Consider the following 15,599-nt stretch of genomic DNA (forward strand, 5'->3'; position numbering starts at 1 on the left):
GGAAAAGATTTTTGAAAGACTACAGTCTCAGACCCTCTCACATCTAAAGACAATTCATTGAGTTTTTAGTCACAGACTAGTCACAGGCCAGTCTCAGATTAGGATTTTGCAAAGACTGTGGTCACTATTTACAAGACTGCTGCTTTATTTCCATCGTGCACTAGGCTATACGTCATCATCAACAGGAACTCACATGATAGGCTACTCATATCAAAGTAATTTTTTTCGCGTTTCTGCAGCATTGTTTGATAGTGTGACATCACTAACAGATATAGAGTTGTTCTGTCACGTAGAATAGCCGACTAATAAATTATAAGAAATGAAATAACAAATAATCATACAGGCTACAGCTGTCGCCTATTTTGCCCCTTCCGTTTTCGTGTTCGTCGACCGAGGTCACTATTGGTTTTTAATGTTCACGTCACTATTTGCTTGAGCCACGACTGAAAAGACTTACGATAATATCAAACATGTTTGATATTGTCGTAACGGCAAAACTAGAAAAAGACTGACTCCGACGGACTTAAAACCGCTAAGATTGGCACCTTACACTAAACGATTTAGATGACGGGAGCGCGCCGAGATTCTAGTACAACTGGCAAGATTTCCGCCCGATTTTGGAAAAGTAGTCGGCGACTGTTAAAACAGACCAAAATCGTGCAATGTAAGCCAGCCTTTAGCTGCAGTGGAGGCCGCGTTGGATCGGGTACTTCACCGGCCAGCGGGTGAGACCACACAAGAGTCTCTTCGTTACACTATTCTAACGCTTAGAGATACGGCTCGAATGCATAACTTAGTTTAGTCTCCCTAATGTAGGCTACGTTGTGAGACGTTAGCAAAGTTCACTTGAATGCAGCCGTTTTGAACACATTTGCGCCGCATGTTAAGCAGAATTAATAGCAGTTTAGCTCGCCGTATGTGGCAACAACAATCCTTCAACAATCGCTAATGTTTTGTTAAATGCACATGCAGAGGCAGCGGTTTCATTCGGGCAAAGAAAAAGCTGCGTGCGTAATCGTACAACATAGAACATTATTTCGTGGCGGCCCGCCACAGATTACTCAATGTATGTGAAACACTGTTAATGAAAATGTTTCCTGTCATTTCAGCTGCGTGAAAAATGGAGCAACAAGGCTACGGACTGTGACATCGGGAGAGCTGTGGCAGATCATCTTAAACATGATGCACCTGGACGGTCCGGTGGCGGAGACTTCAAGAATTAAATAAAATTACAATGAAATGGATAACGTTTGTTTGACTGTTTGTTTACCCCTAGCTTGCTATTATAATGTAGGCCTATTATATTATGTATTTATCATCTAGATGGTTGATTAAGTTGGTAAATGAAAATGCTTAATGCACATTTTAAAAGCCTATAATAGGATAATATAGGCTTATTTTAACAGCAATAGTATGGGTAATGTTAGTAAGTGCTTAATGCACATTATTTAAAAGCCTATACTAGGATAATATAGGCTTATAAATTAATATATAACAGCAATATTCTGGTTGAAAATAGGTCCATGGCAGCACCTAAACAAGACGTGGTTTCAACCAAATATAAACGTTGAAAAGGCGTCTTTCCATAGACGTCTTTTCAACGACCATGAAAAGACGTCATCTAACCTTTCACTAAACCAAACTGGGCCGTTGTTTCGACGACTTGACAAGACGTCTTTTCAACGACTTTTGAACGAGATTTTGCTGGGGGGGTAGACGGAGGACAAGTAATCAAACAAAAGAAAGCAAAGAACTTAACGAAAGGCAAAACGATCAATATTAAAATTTGGCAAAGCAAAGCAGCAGGAGCAATCTGCCTGCAAACACAAAATCATTACAATGGGTGCTTGACATAATCATACACAGATACTTTTATAGCATGACAAGGCACAACACAGAGCATAACAAATATTCTTTTACCACAAGAAATCACACAGTGGGAGAGCGGCCTTACACCAGTCTTCGCAATCCTATATAACAGTTGTTACACACAGCATATTCATTAGATACATTTCCATTTAAAAGTTGACAATTAACATGGACATGCATTACATCAGATCCACACTATTGGCCTTGTTTATTATGCATTAGGCTACGTACGCTAACATTCTCCTAGTAACATAATAAACATTTACCTCTGACGGAGCGTGTTATTGCTGTGCAAATACCCAACGGGAGCCTGGCCCAAGACCTTCGGTAAAACACACGTCTACCCGGAAGCGTCTGGCAAACAGTCTGAACCTATGTTCCAAGAGCTTTGTGTTAAATGAACATTCTTGAACACTTAGGCTGCGTTTACACTGCCAGTTTGAAGTGACCCAAATCCGATTTTTTGCTCTCATGTGGCACGTATCCGATCTGTGCCACGACAGTGTAAACAGAAAAAAAACACATGAATTCCGATCTCCTCAGATCGGATACAGGCCCCTTTCGTATGTGGTTTTAAATCAGATATGGATCGGATTTGTGTGCATGTGTCTACAGTCTAAACAGACAAATCGGATATTCCAGGGCAATGCGTCCCACACGTCATTAATCTGTGACAATTTTGCGCCTGGCAATGACGTTAGGTTACAATTCCGAGTGGGTGCGCTGGCGGAGCGTGTTGAATGTTGCCCTATTGATAGACTATTACGTTTCCGTAGACCTAGAATAAAACATTTGTAGCCTACTTAATTATTTACAATCGTAGGCCTGTAGCCATCTAAATATGAATGGTCTACTGTAAATAGCCTACAACCAGAGATATTAAGCGCCAAATTCAAGCATCGCGATTGGTATTAGCCTATTTTAAAAACTGCAACCGCAGTTCTGTTTGTTTACTTCGTGAAATTTGAATGTGTAGCCTAGACTTCAATCATGTCATTCATTTTGTCAGTCCCTCTGTTTCAAGTTAACATGAGTGCCATTTGATTTATAGTCACAGCAAATGCAATTAAATGAAACATGACCTAGACCTGTGCGGTTAGTTGCATGCATATAGGCGCGTAGGAACCGGGGGGGTCGGGACACCCGCAATGTTGGACCCCCCTCCGAAAAAAAAACGCTGCAAAGTACAAACGTTGTTGATTTCTTAGACTCAATTATATCCTCCTGAGTTACGGCCCCATAACTATAGCTATCAGTGCGCATCGGAGGTCTTACACATTGTGTTTTAAGAATGTTTCCCGAAACGAAGCCCGTCTCAATAATGCAGCATGGAGCACTTCCTCACCTTGAGTGCCTAAAGCTGCTGAAGGCTATCTCGCTGTCCATATCTTTAATATACTGCCTTCTTTCATTCTTTTCGAAAAAGTTAAAGCGCAGCGTGCAGGTTGGATTCCCCTATACAGCATAGTGTATACTAATGACCAAACAACTAGAATATCAGAACCGGAGAAATATATAACAACGATATTTGTAGATAACGTTGTAATCAAATAACTTCCGCATAATAGCTCTGACCGGACGTGACGACTCCCGAGGGAGTCCGGAAGTTCGAATTCAAATAGCTATGGATGTGTACGATGAAACCGACATCAATGAGCAGATCTATGATGGCCCACAGGCCTATAATTATGAGCCTCCACGGCGAGATCGAGGCGAGGGGGAGATTAGGGGAGGAGGGTCGGTCTGCGGCATGGGCGTTACATATGTTGCAAGAAACTCCCCAATTAGGCGTTCCTGTCGTGAATAGTCAACCAATCAGAAGGAGCTTTGCACTGCATTCTGGGAAATGCTTAATTTCCGGAGTTTGACTTCCTTTTATCAGTTTGTAAAAGTCCCCTGAAGTCCTCGTCGAAGCCACGGAGAATTACGGAGAAGCTACGATAGCAGAGAAATTGCAGCTAAACCGATGAGACGTAAGTAACTTCTATATCTATAACTATGTCTTATACTACCATTTAAGCAATTCCAGCGTTATATTAGAATATGGGTAGCAAGGCGAAAGTAAGCAGAACGGAGGAGGATTGTTTGCTTGTGATATGGTGCTTGTTTGTTTGTATGAAAATATGTAGGCCTACTTAAAATGATACGTGATAAAATTAGTCATCGTGTTTATGTGGTAACGTTAAAAGCATGCCAGCAACGCACATTGTTTTCAACTAAACCCACATAAAGTGAAGACGTAACGTAGGCCTAACTAAATTCTGTACTTTGGGGTTAACTGTAACTATTTTCTGCGGCTGTTGAGTGGTGAACAGGTGGCCTGTTGATTTGGTGCGTTTTAAACGGCCTCAAAAATGGTTACAGTTAACACCAAATTACCCTAAATTCTGATTAGAGTGACTGTAGTGGAGCTGAATCGAGCTGAATTTGTTTTGGCTATGCCGAAGATCCTTGCAATGATGTGATGCATTTGCTACATGTGATGCCATAATTAAAAACCAAAAGGTTCATTTGTTATGTTCCTATTGACATAAAGAATTATTGAGAGTTGTCATGTAAAACAAATACATCTAGGAGTTCTACAACGTTTGACCAGTACAATTACTAATACTGTATTCATAGGTTTCATCAGGTCCCTTTACACAGGTATATACAATCAAGCACCTTGATTATGAATGCAGACTGCATGGTGCTAATACACCTGTGCAAATGGACTTGAATTCATGGGTTTCATCAGGTCCCTTTGCACAGGTGTATTAATCAAGCACCATGCAGTCTGCATTGATAATCAAGGTGCTTGATTGTATACACCTGTGGAAAGGGACCTGATGAAATCCATGAATAGTCAGTTTGACTTTAGAGGCCTGTTAGTTGATCACTACTAGAATCTTAGCAGAAGTTGGATAATGTTCTCTAATAAGTTAATGTTCTCCATATGTCTTCCTATCACTGCAGTTACATTCTTCCATACTGTCTAGCGGTCAGAAGCCGCAATTACGAAGTTGTTTAGACCCAGGATGCACGCTGCTCCACTGCCCTTTCTGCCCAGAGTACAAGGGTGACTATGCCAGGGTGGAAACGCACATGCAGAGCCATTTGAAAACGGTGGTACATTATGGAGGTATGTATGAGATTGATAGTTAAGCCCTTAGCCCTGTATCATGGTCTTCTATGAAACTGTATGGATTGGTTCTGAAATTACAAAAGGTTCTGAAAGTAATGTTATTAGTAATGAAGTGAAGTTGCCATTCAATTGTTTCATGTAACGTTAGCAGGCTATTTGATGTTTATATCTATTTCTTATTTAATTATTCTTTTGTTGTTCAGAATATGTGATCTACAAATTATTCTTTTGTTGTTCAGAATATGTGATCTACAAATACAAATGTACACACAGGCCAAGATTTTGTTTTACTTTTATTTATTTTATCTTGCATGGCCTGCAGAAGTTTCTGTGTTTGTTCTACAACAAAGTATTGGCGAAATCTACAGCATTGCGCATTTGCACATTTGTTCTCTAACAAAAGTTGGGAAAATGCATGCTTGGTGCTTAAACTGTTATGAAACATGAAAAAAGTTGATCTCTTCTGGGTTTGTCCTATAATAAAGTTTAGGCTACTTTGCAAATAAATGGTTGTTGTGTCTTCATTGAACAATCCATATTGAGTATGAACTTGAGCTATGCTGTCTGATTACATAATGCTCCATATACCTTAAACACATTTGCTCAATGACCAGGATATTAATCAATATTTTTAATTTGTTGGGATACACAGCCTGGGAATAGTGAAAGACATTTGACTGTAGTCAGCCTATGGACTACTTCATCGGAGAGGGTGCTGCAGGGATGGAGGATCAATGGGGAGGGGGGAATGATGTGTTAGGTTTGTGTATTGTTGAGCTAAATCCTTGTAAATGCAAAGCAATATTATGAGACTGTAATGCTTTGCCAGCTGATTTGTGACTCACAAAGGAGTGAAGGGAAGACACTACTGCAGCATTTTTGTGTCCAATATTGTATTGTACAGTAGGCCTATCCTACAATCCACTGTCTGGTACAGAAACACCACACAGGCTGAGAGAAGGGCTCTACAACATGTTATAAAGTCTGCAGAGAGGATCATAAGAACAAAACTTCCCTCTATAGAAAACATGTATGCACAGCGCTGCCAGAAGAGAGCAGAGAGAATCATCAAAGACTCCTTTCACCCAGCTCACTCTCTGTTCAGACACAAACACTGCACATACAACTTGTGACAAACCTGTAAACATGTGGAACATGGGAAAGGTGCAATACTACAAAGGGGAATAAGGGCAATATGCAATATCTTATACTGTACTGTATATGGGACTACATGCAAGGCTAACAAGGGGACAATGTGCAATACTTTGTCAGTGTAATGTGGAGATTATGTGCAATACTAGGGACAATGTGCAATATCTTGTGCGATACTATTAATGGGACAATGTGCAATATGAATCAGGTGCAATATTGTTAGTGGGACAACTGCAGCAACAATGTGACTGAGTAATATTCTAACTGGAATGTGGGGATCATGTGCAATATCAATATTATTATGGGAAAATGTTTATATCTTGTGCAATATGGAAATCCGGTGCAATATCAATGGGACAACTGTGCAATATCTAAACTGCAATATGAGAAGTATGCACTTGTATCTGGGACAGGGTGCAATATCTTGGATGTGTGACACTTGCGCACGCACACACACACACAGTCTCAGGGACGCAGGATTTGCACTGTAGGCTACTGTAGCACTTAAACTACTCTGCCTCTGTGGGACTGTAGGCTATTCTTAGACTGGGTACACAGTATAATTTGACGTCAATGTTTGCCTGATGTCTTGTATGAATCATGTTTTTGTCATGTATGCTCTTAAATATTTGTCATGTCTGCTTTTAAATATTTGACTTGAAGGGCCTGCACAAGAATTCCAATTTGTCTATGGTTTATGCACAAATGGCCAATAAAGAACTGACTTTTGACAATTCAGTAGCATGGTGCTTATGCAGTGGTAACTTTATGAATATCGTTTTTTTCGTATCCAAATAATTGCATTAACTGTAGGCGTTGATGTGTAATTATTATAGGAATACTGTCGTGATACTGCAGTACAATACATTTTTAACGGATAATCTATTTAACAAGTAGGCCTACAACAATGCACTGCACAACCATTTTCAACTTCTTCTGCTGGATTGCGTTTAAACTTAGTTCTGCTTTACTAAGTTTGGTTCAATGCTAATGGAAAGCGGGCTGTGCCCTTACTTTGACATACATGTTAGACCGGATGTTAAAAAAGAAAAGGGGGTGTTTCCCATAGGGTGTTTCCGACTTAGATAGAAACGCCTATTTATGTTTCCGCAGACCGACGATATTCGATTAGGGGGCAGGTCAGGGGAAGGATCAATGGGCAAAGGAGAGAAGTAGAAGTGTGGTGTCATGAAAACAACTGGCGAATCGGGCAAGTGACTTGGTGAGTTAGCCTACAGTAGCATGGTGGCTACGGTGGCTGCCGCAGCTTCATCTACGGCGAGTACCTTGTGTTATAAAAATAAATCTGCTTTGGCAAACATATGTTTGACCTTGTTTTTCATTAAACATCCCTGTTTGAATTTAAGCCAGCAATGTTGTGTTGTCATATTCTACAACCTAAGATTTTAACGTTGAAACACGTTAAGCGGGATAGCGCGATCTTAATTGACTATAACGTTAGTGATGCCATAACGGCATGAATAAATAAGCTATAATAACAGTCTATCAGTCATATCACACAATGTGTGTAAAAATCCGGTAGGCTACGCGGTTTGGCCTGCGAGTGGGTAGATTAGTAATAGAGGCAAGACTTTCTCTGGTGGCTGATAAACGGTTTGTTGACTAGGTGCTCGTGTGGACACTGTGAGGCTATGGCGTCGGCGGTGGACAGCATCTGTTGTCGCGAGGTAGATGCGTACTGGGCACTAGTAGAAGGTTTAGTCCCGGCCACGGACATTACCTGCCTGACGCTCCATCCCGGCTTTGATGCCTGTTGCCTCAACCCCTTTTCACTGCAAGTTGCATACCTTAATTTCAGACAGGAGCACGGCCCACTCCAAGCCAACAGACCAGAGTATGTACACAATACTAATTTCTAACACTACTATTATATTATTACACATTTAATATATTATGGTTGTCTGTTTCTACACAAACCATATACATTTTGGCAAAACAATGCATTGATGCTGGGTTTAGCAGATTTTCACTCAGATGTGCATACTTGAGGCTGCATATGATGCTTATTGTGTTGAATAGAATAACATAAAATGTTGCGTTAAATACCTCTATCACTCTTGATCATATGGATTATGTTAACAGGATTATCAATATCAAGATTGAACCAGTCATTGTTCTATCTAGGCAATTCCGATACACAGCCTACAGGCAGGTGGTCCGATGGGCACATGGTTTTCTAGGCAGGGAGATAAGGAAGGCGATACCTGCTTGCGTTGTGGCGGAAATAAGGAGGCAGTTCCCAGAGGAAGGAGGAACGTACAGGGGCTTTCAATGGCCCCATATGGGGGGGAATCAATAAATATATATTTTGGCTTTTTAAAATGAACACAAAATCAAAGTGTCTTGGTGTACAAAATGTGTTTATCATTTCATTATAAATTAGCACTTAAATTAGACAATAATAATTAGGACTTGAAACGTGAATGACGCTCAAGATGGTGGGCTACAGCCTCATCCTTGTCTATCTTGTGCTGTGTGGAAAGAGGGGCAGGTGCCGCTGAGGACAGGATGGCGCTGTCTTCTTTGAGGGCCTGTGGTGACCTCATGTATCCCTCTCTCAGTGAGACCATCAGGGCCGATGCATATTCTTGATGAGGGAAACAAACATTGAGATCGCATTCAGAGAACTAGTTATATCATTGAGTCACCTAATAAAATCTCTTCAGGAACTGAATGAAACTGCTCACCATATGATGGATTTTCTTTTATGGGTCGGACAACCCAGCCACCCTTACGAAAGCGGGGGTAACGTACTGCATAGCGTGCCTCACCATCGTTCGTCCTGGCTACGTCTCTGTCTGCATTGGCATTGAAGTGGAGGGCCGCTAACAGAAGTCTATAGGAAAAAGGTACACAAATATTAGGTACCACAACTGAACCAATGTTGAGTGATACACCAGCAATACAACACATTCCAGCATGAGGTTAGTGAGGTTAGTAAGGTTAGTAATGTTTCAAGAAGCAAAGTTTCTATTTCATGACTATTTCTACAATTTGACCTTTTCCAATGAGGTTTGAGCTGCTATGTTAGACTGCATTAGCTGGAGCCATATTCATCCATTCCCCTTAACCAACATTTACCTGCTGTACATTCCAAGAAAAGAGAAGCCGGTGTGCTTTGGTGCAAAGTGCAGCATTAAAGAATGGAATGCCTCCAAGGAAAAGGTTTGGTGTTTCGGCGACAGCTGTCGAATGTCCTTCAGCAGGGCCTTTCTGGAAGCAACACTTTCCAACTTTATTGCAGCTGTTGATCCTGTGTAAAATAGTATATTTTAAATTCACTATTATTATTATTCCAAACACTGGAGGCACAAGGCATGATTGCATTTAGTTCACATTTTGTACTTTTCATCTTGATTTAGGCTGTTGAACAAATAACTCAGACGAGATGAGATTGGCAGAATTTATCATTCTTCCTGTATAAAAGGTCATATGTTGATCTCTAAAGCAATTAGTAGCATACTCAACAACTTTCACAAGCACAATGCAAATGTAACTGAGCCCAGTTGTACTCTATTGTACCTGGTTCAAGCCACTGCTTGTTTCTTCCCTCTCCTTCCAGAGGTGGGTGTGCACATTGCGGAAATGAAGGGTAGTGGTGTTCATGTATATCCTGAACATGATTCAGCATGCTCTGCCACTTGGCCTCCATCATATCAGGATCTCCATTTGCAGTGGAAGACGCAGTCCAGTATAAGTGGTTGATGATGGCGGGTCTCCATAGCTTCAGGTCCCCACAATCCTTCTCCTTGGCCACAGTATCCAGTGCTTTTTGTAGACCTGTTCCAGAGCAGAAACATGAAATATTGAACAAATGTTGTGATAGAATCACAGAAAACATCCAAATTAAGCAAAACTACGGAACCAACATAATGTCACATACTTTTCCCAATATGCCAGATGTCGTAGAAATGGCTTGTTCCTTCTGGGCACAACTCCTCACGGACCCACTTAGCAACCTATAACATGCAACACATGAATGAGAATGAGAATAGTTAAGTGATTATGTGTAAGTAAAGATTGGCAGGGGTAAATGTGGCATGTTTTCCTTTTTTTACAGTAGTTATGATAGACCATCTCTACCTGGCGATTTCTGTCAGTTATTAGGACTGACACCTGCATGCCTTGGTCCTTCAGGAACTGCACACTGCGCTTCAGACCCTCGATTTCACACCAAGTGCTGCTTGGGACTTCTGAGCTCTGTAACCCAAAAAGCATATTGGTCATATCAGTAGCCTCTAAACCGCACACCTGATTTATGTGTCAAGGATATTAACCTACCTGGACAAGTTGAAGATCCAAAACCTTGTTTATTCGGTCTTCAATAAAGGAATACGTTCCATATTTGGCACAATGTCCAGGAGAGTCTGATCTATGAATGTCAAAGACATCTAGGTTAATGGAAATAAAAAATCACAGACACTTTATGTATCTGCTAATACTGTTTTGGCCTGTTTTCTGTATCAGCAATCATACTACCTGCAGTCTCCAGAAAGGATCAGTCCACCCCCAATCTCCTTCAGCTGTCTGATGATCCCTCTCTGCTCTTCCTGCCAGGCCTGCACGATGGTAGGAATTGTGTAGTGGCGCTGATGGCGGAAAAAAGTGCTGGTACTGATGCACTGCAGCCCAAACAGCTTCAGCATTCTGATGGTCTGGGTGGCCATGCAGCCCGAAAAGTGAATGGCACCACTGAGCAGGAGATTGCAGGCTGGCATGTTTCGGTGAAGCATATTTTGATTCTGCCAGCAACGCTGATAGCCACATGCTGTGCAGGCCTAAACAATGTATATGGAACAGGAAATTAATTAAACTAGTAATACCAATAATACTCTAGATTTCTAGGATAAGGCTCCAGACAAACAGTTAAAAATCATTCTCTTACCTGCTTGATTTTTATGTAGGTCCCTTCCTGGTACTGTATTTGTCCCTTGGTTTCCCCACAACAGACCGAGCAAACAGTGAACAGACACATCAGTTGGCTTAGGCAAACAATGAACTTGTCAGCCACACTGGAAAAAGTAAAGGAAAACACTCATTAACGCTGACAGACACAAGGTGTGGACACACGATCAAAATGAAATTAGGTATTCATTTGTTTTACTTGTGGTTATTGAGAGATTCTTGTACTGGCTCTTCTGGATTCTCCTCATCAGACTCACTACTCATGTCCTCGTCTGGGATCCATGACAGATCAGAATGGTCCATGACATCAGAGGATGACTCTTCCTCACTTTGGATAGGACTGGGCATTGGAGTTGATATTTGTTGCCCAAACCATTCAGTCTGAGTCCCCACACTAACCATTTCAGGCTTTACCTGAACAGCTAAGATGAAAAGAGATGCATGTTGATAGTTGCACAACATCACATAGGTAGCGGTCACAATGCATGCACAACCTAATACAGTCCAATATCAAAAGTGGGTCATTCCACCTCAATTCACGTTAAAAAAAAAATTTCTCTGGATGTATTAGGTATATCAAGCTAATATTTTCAATGGCTACTCTAACGTGGTAAAATGTTGAAGCAAATCTGAAATGGTCAAGCAGAAGGCATTTGTTGAATTGAGGTGGAATGACCTAAGTGTTCTTTCTACCATGTTATTGGTAAATGTTTATGGGTCATGTACAGCTAATGATAGATACAAGGCCCACTACCTGATGAACATTGCAGAACTTTGATGTTGCACTGTGACCCATGATGAAGCACTAATGGTCCAGGATCCTGAAGAGAGAGGTCCTCTGTATCTTCCAAATCTACAGTGCTAGGTGCATCTATCCCTTCACACTCTGTCACACTCGCTGCACACTCTGCCAAAAGCTGAAAACACAACAAAATCACACAAGAAGAAAAAAACCTAGTTACCAAATAGATCAGTGATAAAAAAAGAAAAGAAAAAGAAAATAGATTCAAAACCAAATTCAAAATATCTAATCAAACACATTACTAAGCCTAAACTCACGAATAAATGCCTTTGAAATAAATGCTTTCTGTACAGTCATTTCGACCCTCCCTGAAAATATAATCGAAATCCATTCATAACTTTTGAGTTATCTTGCGAACAGACAGACAAACAAACAATTCTTCCTTGGCGGACGTAATAATTATGCATGATTTGATTTATGGTGAGGAGATTCGTAATGACAGCCTATACCTGTCAGCATGGTAGTGGCAAAATCTACAGAATCTCAGCATATCGATGAATAAATCTATTAGGACCTTGTAACTTACGTGAGAGCATGGGGTCTGAATCGAAATGAGGGGGAAACGGGAGAGTTGGTCTAGCTGCCTGCCAATAGCTAGCTTTGTGCAAACGGCTAGCTGATGTCAGAAGGCAAGCAATTATGAAAACCTGTCCGAAAGCTCAGTCTCCCTCTTTCTGTGTCTCTCTCCCTCTCTCTATACAGACGCTACCTTCCGTAAGCACATTAGTAAACCAGATGACAGAATGGTTTCAGACTAAACTTCAGCTAAATTTCTCCTGTCGTCAAACGCAACTTCAGCTAACGTTACTCCTGTCGTCAAATCATCAGTTACCAAATGTTTGCTAGCCTAATGCAATAGCCATGCTATAATATGTTTGTTACGAGGTAGCAGATATGGATTGGCCAATACGCTGGAATCACTGACATTATTATTAAAACATTACAAAATATCTAAAATTAAGAGTCAAAAGAATTAAAAGAAAGACTTACTCTGCTAACAGCTCGTTTGCGGTGCACCGAATTTCTGCTAGTGCTAGCACTTGGTCCTCCAGTCCCGCCCGCGCCAGATTCAGGTGGATACCCTGTTGTTGGTTGACTTAAATCAACGGAGTGAATCGAGGGAACAGCATCGATAATCAGCCTCACATGGTCATTCCTTCGAAATCCCATCCGACACTCCAACAAATCTCCAGGTCGATAATTCTCGGGAGTGAAATGAGCGCCACAAACGACCGAGTGTGTGCTGACTGATGCGGCAGTGAAGTCTCCCCTTTTCACCTGCACAAATCGCACCCAAGATCGAAAAGTCTTGCTTTTCCTGCTCGGGAAATGATGGACTCGATGCCCTGAATGGCAGGAATTAGTGCAACCACCACACACACAGTAATTCACCATCTCAATATCTATTAAAAACTTTCTCTGTCGCTCACTCTGTCTCTCACAACTGCTGTCTAACTACCATCTACAGCCACAATGATAGAGCTGAGCGTGAGTTCTTATGTCCCTCGCCATACGTCATATGACGTATTCCTAGCGGGAACGGCGGTTAGACTGAAATGGCTATTTTCGTCAAAATTCCTGTCTTAGACTTTGTGTAACATCGTGATTTTTACATATGTGTTTTATAAGACCTCTTTAGACAAGAACATGTATTAATCTAGTTATTATTTCAACCTGCACGCTGCGCTTTAAGAGGATAGCCTACTGTGGGCGAATACAGTAGCCTACGATCAGGGGTTAAATTGGGATTGGTTATGTGGGGGGGCTCTGCCCCGTACCCGCCTCCGGCCTGCCCAAATATACATTTGTAAAATACCCTCTAATTTGATAACCATACCATATTGCCCCCCATACCGTATTGTTATTGTTTATTATTGTGTATATTGTTTTGAAGAAAATTCTGTGGGGGTCTGGGGGTCCTCCCCCAAAAATTTTTACTATCATACATGTTATTTGCTACATTCTAGTGCATTTTAATGGGTTGTTAGCCGACTTTACAGAGGTAGGTTGAGCCATAATATTTAAAATCTTGTCACAATGTTAAGGTGAAAAATCAGCATGTGGAGAAATGTTCAATATGTTGGTGTAAATATTGATCCCTCCACAAACAGACACACATAATTACTAGTAGCTACAAATGTTTTGTCATTTGTGTACTGATTTCAAGACTATTACACTTAGTCATATCTTTAATGGGGTGTGTAGGTCTCTAATTGATTGCACATTAGTGGTGTGTGCAATTGAGTGCCTGTCGCTTTAAGAAATACGTGAGGGTGATTAGCCTTCATTCTCACGGTTTTACGCGAATGAAACAAAGTTGCATAGTGCATGACAAGGATATTTGGATGCAATTCTTTATGCTTTCTGTGTCATTAGATAAAATACATGTTCAAAACACTAACAAGTCGAAGAAAATCGTTCTGAGATCATATAAGAGATGAGTGTTTTGCAGTGTTCCTTTATGATTTTAGTGAGCACTATGACTTTAGTTAGCAAGCTCTTTCCAGGTACAGTTGCGTAGAACGCGATGGGCAGCACAGATAAACGTGCCGCACCATAGCCACAACTACTCGCTGAGGAGCAAGTATCAAATCAGTCGCGAACGTAGTAGAAGAGAAGTGTTAGTGTTCTAGAATCTCTGATCGCGAATGCCCTACTGAGCTTTGAGGTCGTCTTGCTATCAGGAAAACTAGACGGTTTTTGTCAATTGTTAAAAATAGATTGTTTAATCAGAACTGAAAAGCGTGAAAAAGGTTCGTTGCTTATGAGTTGTCATCATGTGTCATAGTCTAATACCGCATGAGCTTATGTGCCGGGGCTCAGCCCCGGAGAGCCCCGGCCCAATTTAATCACTGCCTACGATAGCCTAAATAAGTTTTGGTCTTTGGTCTTACAGACGGTTTTTTAATGTAGTCACTTGCTAAATCGGACGTGCAAATAGCCTATCTGGTTACCTGGATTTAATATAGCAAGTCCACACTTTGTTCATCCTATATTATATGCTTTTAAATTAAATATGTAACAATTTGCCTCTTATTATAATCAAGAGTAGGCCTACACACTAGCCCCTTTCACATTCACCGAATTTAACGCTAAGGTGGGGATCACATTAGCCAGCGGCAAGCGGCAGGTTTCCTATTGTTTTCTATGGTTCGGCAGCGGAATGGTGACAACGCTGGCGTAACGCTAGCGTTGAGCAAACTGTGAGTTGAACTTGGTTCAACTTTGAAGCGCAACGCTCGGCTCGTCACAATCAGTTTTGGAATGTTTAGGTATTTTAACCAATTAGATTCGTCTAAGAACGTAGCAACAAAGATTGAACTTAGTAACGAGATAGAATGTTTTGGATTATTATTATGGTCTGAGCGTTGCGTTACGCTTGCCGCTGCCGCTTGCCGCCGGCTAATGTGATCCCTGCCTAAATCAGCCGAATTTAACGTTAACGGGGCAGTCACACGCTTGCGTCCGCCAACGTATGCCTCATTTTGTCACATTTCCATAAACGCGAACTGATTGGTTTGTCAGTGTTCGAAAATTTGCATACACGGAATTTCATTGGCTGGCGCTTGCGCGATCCGTCAAAAGTTGAACATTTCTCAACTTTTTAGCGGAGGCAACGTATCTCAGGCAACGCATCGGACCCACAATTCAGTGCGGCATGAAATGAAGTCCAGCCAATGTAAAGTGAATGGGAAAACAACGGACGAACGTTGGCCGACGCAAGCG

At 41.2% G+C, this 15,599-nt stretch overlaps 1 protein-coding gene and 1 long non-coding RNA gene across 5 annotated transcripts in view; both read left to right on the forward strand.

Moving 5' to 3' along the window:
• The window catches only part of LOC134078666 (heat shock 70 kDa protein 12B-like), a 61,881-nt gene extending 60,644 nt beyond the window's left edge, over nt 1-1,237 (forward strand). For 3 of the 4 annotated variants that reach the window (XR_009938846.1, XR_009938845.1, XR_009938847.1), the window contains one exon: nt 1,110-1,237. Coding sequence is in view for 1 of the 4 variants with exons in the window: in XM_062534769.1 (XP_062390753.1) it covers nt 1,110-1,117 (8 nt within the window). In the remaining 3 variants the exon portion in view is untranslated. The remainder of the gene's footprint in view (nt 1-1,109) is intronic. The other variant, XM_062534769.1, reaches the window with a different exon arrangement.
• A 2,387-nt stretch (nt 1,238-3,624) lies between these two features.
• On the forward strand, nt 3,625-5,500 carry LOC134077835 (uncharacterized). The gene is made up of 2 exons (XR_009938765.1): nt 3,625-3,842; nt 4,825-5,500. It is a non-coding gene; the product is annotated as an uncharacterized LOC134077835 (long non-coding RNA).
• Nucleotides 5,501-15,599: the final 10,099 nt, after the last annotated feature.

This window comes from Sardina pilchardus, chromosome 4, assembly GCF_963854185.1.
Source record: "Sardina pilchardus chromosome 4, fSarPil1.1, whole genome shotgun sequence".
Lineage (NCBI taxonomy): Eukaryota > Metazoa > Chordata > Actinopteri > Clupeiformes > Clupeidae > Sardina > Sardina pilchardus.